We start from the raw sequence: 6,903 nt of genomic DNA, 5'->3' as shown, positions 1-6,903 counted from the left end.
ATGGCTCAGAGCTTTTGAGTAATAAAGTTTTATTAAAGTGAAAAAGACATAGAGAAAGCTTCTGACATAGACATCAGAAGCAGGCAGAAAGAGTGGCCCCTTGCTAGTTTTTAGCAAGAAGTTATATACCTATGAGCAGGCTGCTAAAAGGAAATGTCTCAAAACTCAGAGAGTGGCACCAGGCCCCTCAACCACAACATGCATTTTGAGATAATATTAGCACAAGGTAAGTCACCCCAGGCCATAAAACATTTGACGTGATTCTTAAAGAAAGGTAGGTTTCCAAGCAAATGCATAGTCTCATTCATATAGCTTAAGAGAACATTTGCATGAGTAAAACGTACTGGTTTGTTGAGCCATTATGGTTCAGGCCTTAGGCAGAATCAACCTGAAGAAAAACAAGAGTCTAGGGTAAATACAAGGCTTCCCTGGTGGCTCAGACAGGAAAGTGTCAGTCTACAATGCGGGAGACCCAGGTTCGATCCCTGGGTTGGGAAGATCCCCTGGAGAAGGAAATGGCAATCCACTCCAGGACTATTGCTTGGAAAATCCCATGGACACAGGAGCCTGGTAGGCTACAGGCCATGGGGTCACAAAGAGTCGGACACGACTGAGTGATTTCACTTTCACTTTCAGGGTAAATACATAGTTCATTAACATTTCTCAAGAAAAGCATTTCCATAAGAAAATGCACTGGTTAGCTCAAGGCTTGAGAAAAGCTAAGTTCTGATGGAACCAGGTGATGTCATGGCAACATAGTTTGTAAAAGAAACATCCTTGTGATTTTGTATAGAGAAGGGAAAAAATCTGACACTTGCAGTTTGTTTGCTCCTGGCCCTTAACAGAGAGAGAAAAAACGCCTGACAGTTGAAGCCTGTGTCCTCCATTTGGAGACCCACAGCCTTCCTTCCTGTTACCCTCTCACCAGTCAGTGAACTAGAGGACCCAGACCCGTCTCCCTGAACACAAAGGGACTCAACGCGTAAGGAGAGTGTGAGGTTAGAAGGGATTTGTGCTTTAAGACCTGCTACCCACTGTTGGAGGGGGCTTCCCAGGTGGTACAGTGCTAAAGAATCAACCTGCCCAGCAGGAGACCGGAGTTCAATCCCTGGATGGGGAGGATCCCCTGGAGAAGGAAATGGCAAGCCAGTCCAGTATTCTTGCCTGGGAAATCCCATGGATAGAGGATCCTGGTGGGTTACAGTCCATGGGGTCACAAGAGTAGGACACAACTTACCAATTAATCCACTGCCAAACTCCTACTTTGCTCCAAAACCTTCTAGGTCAAGTGAACAAAAGTCTAACTCAAGTCACAGCGCCTGGATCAATTTCCAGCCTTGAGCCAGGTTGTTGGTGGTGGTGGTTTAGCTGCTAAGTCTTGTCCTACTCTTGCAACCCCATGGACTGTAGCCCGCCAGGCTCCTCTGCCCACGTGCCAAAACTGGAGAAAGCCCACTCCGCAATGAAGACTCAGTGCAGTCAAAAAGAAATATAAATAAACAAATAAATTTTCTAAAAAAGAGCTAGAAGTACTTAAAAAAAAAAAAAAAAAGACCGAATCTTATTTTCGAGGGAATCAATCAGAGGCCCATGGTCAAGTCTATCAGGCCTGGAGTCTGGGGAAAGGAGACTTTCAGACTTTTGAGTAGCCGGGGGCACTGTGAGTCCCTGTCTCCGTTTGTGGGAGCTGGCCCAGCTGAGTATCTTTTCATCTGACGCCATTCTCGTTTCCCGAACGTGGTCCTCGCGCGTGTGTCAGGGGCCATGAGGCCCCTCATGCCCGGGGACAGTGGCTGACAGCCGAAGGAAAGCAGGCACAAAACCCTCACCAACTCCTCCGCCCACCCTCCGTCGGGCAGGGGTCCCCAGCTGGGACCCAGCCCTGGTGCAGGCAGCAAGCTGGGTGGCTGGGGATGGGCCTGAGGGCCGCTCCTCCCTGGAGAGACAGAGGGGAGTTCTCGGTGCGGGAGGCCGGCCGCAGGCACGAGGCCCTCAGGAAGCAGCGCGTGTAGAAGCATCACCAGCATGTCCTGGACCACGGTCCCCTTCACGGGCCTCTGCACAGGTCAGGGCAGACGCCCTGGGTGGTGGGGAGGGGGCCTGGGCAAAGGGCCTTGTGGAGGAGGGGCCCTAACAGGGATGCCCATGGGTGTCTCCTTCTGTTCTCTTCGGCCGTCAGCTCCCAGCCTGTGGGGACTCAAGACCCTTCCTTATGCTGTCATCCAGGCTGAGAGTCACCCTCACCTGCATCCACTCTCAGTCAGTCTTTCCGTCCATCCTTGGGGGCAGAGTGGCCCTCACCATCGCTGCAGACAAGGCTGAGGACCTCTGTATAGTCGGGCCCGATGCACCTGCTTCACACTCAGCTTCTCACAGGGAGGCTGAATCAACCTGCCATACGCACTCCACCTTCCTCCCCGCCTGGTCCTTCCAGAGCCCAGAGCCTGGATCAGCTCCACAGACAGGGCATCCAATCCCCGTAGGAAGAGCAGCTGCTTTCTCAGCTGACCATGGGCAGAGCACACCAGGGACAAAGACCAGATCAGAGGCTGAGCCAGTGAAGACCTTCACAGGTCCGTCCAGCCATGCTGATGCAGCGTTATCAAGCAAGACCCCTTTAACCTGAGACTTGAGGAGAATGCTTTTCAAGGTCCACCAGAAAGAACCTCTTCCTCCCCAAGAGAACTTGGCGTTGTTATTCGCTCTCTCAGCCCCTGTCTTCCCCTGTCAAGGCCGCTCTCTAAATCCTGTGCTGCACGCACAGCAGAAAATCTTCAGATATCTGGGGAAGGCATGGATGGTCAGCACAGTGACAGTAGGCAGGGCTCAGGCCCAGAGGACCTTCAGCCACACGCAGCAGCTGAACCTCCTTGAAGGTCTTCAGGCCCCGGATAAAGCAGTGAAGGTCAAGGCTGGCCTCAATCCACAAGTGTCAATCATGCTCCACTCCTCGGGCACCATCCTGGGCCCGGCAGCTGCAAACACCCAGATATATTACCCAGAATTCCCTCGTGCCACTGCCTGGCCACATGTCACTCCTGCCCTTTGAATTCTTACCTCAGAGGCAATATCACCCTGGCCCTGAGCTGCATCGGAATCCCAGACCCCAGAGGCCGTGCCCCAGTGTAGGTGCTGGAAGTGACGAGGGCCACCAGGAACAGCTGTTCTGTTTCAAAGTGCTGCCCCAGCCTCGAGAGCACACACCTCAGTCACACCAGAGACTTGTCTTCCTCTGAGACAAGGTCCGGGGAGGAACTGGCTTGCTACCTGGACAGCTATTGACCCACGATTTGTTGGCTGGATATGTTTCTCCTTCCCATAAAAAAAGAAAATCCAGACCATCTCACTGGTTTGCTCAGCAGGCCACTGTCCAAAGTCTTAGAGGTGCAAGAAGAAATTTCTGGGTGTCCTGCAAAAACAGTGAATTTTCATACAAAGAAGATTTCCCTGGAGAATATTTGAATAACCATGTGACAGCCTGGACCAGGGGTGCATAAACCTGCTACTTGACACAGAATTCCAGCGGCTGCAGGGGAATGTCCACATCAGAAATAGGAAAAGGCCACCTGTAAATTGCTTTGAAAAGAAAAGGCAGAACTTTCCTCCAGGTACACCCCTATTTAGCTTGAGAGCTGACGTCTAATATGGAGGATGGAGGCAAAATGAGGGAAAATTGCCATCAAAAATATTGACAATTCAGTTCAGTTCAGTTCAGTCGCTCAGTCGTGTTCAACTCTTTGTGACCCCTTTGGACTGCAGCTCGCCAGACCTCACTGTGCATCACCAACTGCCGGAGTTTACCCAGACTCATATCCATTGAGTTGATGAGGCCATCCAGCCATTTTATCATCTGTCATCCACTTCTCCTCCTACCTTCAATCTTTCCCAGCATCGGGCTCTTTTCCAATGAGTCAGTTCTTCGCGTCAGGTGGACAAAGTTTTAGAATTTCAGTTTCAGCATCAGTTCTTCCAATGAACACTCAGGACTGATCTCCTTTAGGAGGGACTAGTTGGATCTCCTTGCAGTCCAAGAGACTCTCAAGAGTCTTCTCCAGCACCACAGTTTGAAAGCATGAATTCTTCAGCGCTCAGCCTTCCTTAGGGTCTAACTCTCATGTCTGTACATGACTACTGGAAAAGCCATAGCTTTGACTATACACACCTTTGTCAGCAAAGTGCTGTCTCTGCTGTTTAATCCGTTGTCTAGATTTATCATAGCTTTTTTTCCAAGGAGCAAGCGGCTTTTAATTTCATGGCGGCAGTCACCATCCACCGGGATTCTGGAGCCCAAGAAAATAAAGTCTGTCTGTGTTTCCTTTGTTTCCACATCTATTTGCCATGAAGTGATGGGACCAGATGCCATGATCTTAGTTTTTTTGAATGTTGAGTTTTAAGCATTGTTTTAAGCATACTGTTGTTCCATCGGGACCTAGGATGTTCACCTGGAACAGAGCTGATAAAAACTCAATTTTCTCATCTTGAAACAGGAGGCTCAGCCCTCCCCTCCTTCCTCTCATCCAGACTCATTCAACAAACATTTGTCCCTGAGCGGCTGCTGCTGCGATGCGCCAGAAGGCATGTGCTCATAAGTCTTAGGGTGGAAACAGAAAAACACCAAAACAAAACTGAAACAAGACCATGGTTTTAAAGAGTGAGGTTGTAACTGATTCTCTGAAGAAAACAGAGAGGGCAAAGAATGCCTCTGTGGGACTTGACCTGCAAAGGGGATCCCTTTAGCTTGGCCCACACTGGCCACGGAGTCACCTCTCTTGTGCTTCTGAAATGTGTGTCACTCGGTATAAACAGCTGCCTCCCAGGTGACCAGGGGCCTAGGCTGTGGTGGGATGAGGTATGCAGTCTCGGTGAGGGTCCGTCCACCAGGTGGGACAGGTGATACAGCCCATCCTGGAGGGAGTTAAAGGACAAAGAGACAAGGGCTTAGAGGGGATTGGGGCAGGGAGGGCGGCGGGCTGGAGGGAGCGGTCTGGGACTGAGCTGGATGGGAAGGGGAGGGCAGGAGGGAGGGATGTCCAGCTGCCACTCAGCTGCCTCCCTGGGCTTGGTTGGCAACGTCTGCAGCCACCAGGGGGCAGTAAAGGCCAGGATTTGGGGAAGGTTCTGGTGGCTCACACTGTCCCACGTGAAGGTTCAACAGGCGTCCCCAGCGGTTCAGTGGTAAAGGACCCAGCTGCCAACGCGGGAGACTTGGGCTCAGTCTCTGGGTCAGGAAGACCCCCTGGAAAAGGAAATGGCAACCCACTCCAGTCTTCTGCCTGGAGAAGCTCATGAACAGAGGAGCCTGGTGGGTATGGTGCATGGAGTCACACAGAGTCACCACCAGCTGATGCCTAAACCACAGCACCAAGTGAGGTGTCAAGAGCTGCTCCTCCCAGATCCCTTCTTATGTCCCAAAGCATTCGCGCTGCAATAAACTGTCTTCAGAAGTGCTAACAAATGGCCAATGGCTCAGGCTCGGCTCTCAGACTCAGAGCACCACCGAGAGAGGGGGACAAGAAGGAGCTGGGGGTGAGGAGGAACCCATTGGGCATTTGGGACACGCAGAACAGACTCTTATCCATTGGACGGGTAAACACCAAGGTCCTATGCACAGCACAGGGAATTGTGTTCAATGTCCTGTGATAAACCTTGTCGGAAAAGAACACGGAGAAAGAATATATACGTGAGTATAACCGAATCACTCTTCTACAGCAGAATTAACACTACATTGTAATCAACTATACTTCAACATAATCCTTTGTTTTATCTTTCACTTTTTCTTTTTGGCTGTGCCTCGCAGTGTGCAGGATCTTAGTTCCAGACAGACCAGTGATCAAACGCGAGCCCCCTGCAGTGGAAGCTCAGAGAGGTAACCACGGGACCACCAGGGAAGTCCCTTCAATAACAGTTTTTTAAAACAGAAGGAGCTGAGGGGTAATGGTTTCCAGCTCTGCGTTTGGCTCCTGGACTGTGGGACAGCTGCATCTTTGAGCCGTCGGGGCCGCAGTTCTCTCTTTGTGGATCAGCCCACAGGACATTCTGGGATTTCTCCTCCAGGAACCACAATGACGTCTGGAAAGATAGGAAACCCCAGGTTCACTCCCCACATCCTGTCATGGTCTTGGTCTGTCCTCACTCAACATGTCAAAGAGTTAATTCTCAGGAAGTTCTACCCAGGGAGGGAGGAGTATCTAGACCAAAGGGCCAGGTCAGAGAGGGTGAGCAGAGGGGGTGAGGAGGGGCAGGAGCAGGAAGCACATTTGCATGGGGGCCCCGCCCTCCTCTGGGGGAGGGGATAAGAGGGGACTGGGGACCAGGCCCAGGGCTGCGGGCTCAGAAGGCAGCGTCTGGGGCGTCTCCACCATGGCCTGGGCTCTGCTCCTCATCACCATCCTCACTCAGGGCTCAGGTGAGGCCTCCAGGGAAGGGGCCCCGGGGACCTGACTCATCCCTGGTGTCTTTGTCCTCAGGGTGACCTGGGCCCCAGCAGGGAACTGACCACAGTGTGTTTCTTCTCTTTGCAGGGTCCTGGGCCCAGTCTGCCCTGACTCAGCCTGCCTCAGTGTCTGGGAATCCGGGACAGACGGTCACCATCTCCTGTACTGGAACCAGTAGTGACATTGGGGGTTATAACTATGTTGGCTGGTACCAACAGCTCCCAGGCTCAGCCCCCAAAACTCTGATTTATGATGTCAGTAAACGGCCCTCAGGGATCCCTGCTCGGTTCTCTGGCTCCAAGTCCGGGAACACAGCCACCCTGACCATCTCTGGGCTCCAGGCAGAGGACGAGGCCGACTATTACTGTAGCTCATATAGAAGTGGTAACAATGTGCACGGTGGTTCAAGTTCATGGGGAAGTGAGGCCAAAACCCACCCGAGGTCACAGGCTCCCTGTTGCTCTGACTC

At 51.8% G+C, this 6,903-nt stretch overlaps 1 gene segment (V, D, J or C); it reads left to right on the top strand.

The window, feature by feature from the left end:
• Nucleotides 1-6,321: 6,321 nt before the first annotated feature.
• LOC120859560 lies at nucleotides 6,322-6,854 on the top strand (the record flags this gene model as incomplete). The annotated part of the segment is given in 2 exon segments: nucleotides 6,322-6,406; nucleotides 6,522-6,854. Coding segments are annotated over 2 exon segments (379 nt in total), but the record flags the coding sequence as incomplete, so codon positions are not given.
• Between the last annotated feature and the right edge of the window lie 49 nt (nucleotides 6,855-6,903).

Source organism: Oryx dammah, unplaced genomic scaffold, assembly GCF_014754425.2.
Source record: "Oryx dammah isolate SB20612 unplaced genomic scaffold, SCBI_Odam_1.1 HiC_scaffold_1554, whole genome shotgun sequence".
NCBI lineage: Eukaryota > Metazoa > Chordata > Mammalia > Artiodactyla > Bovidae > Oryx > Oryx dammah.
This window is presented reverse-complemented; position numbering and strand designations above follow the sequence as displayed.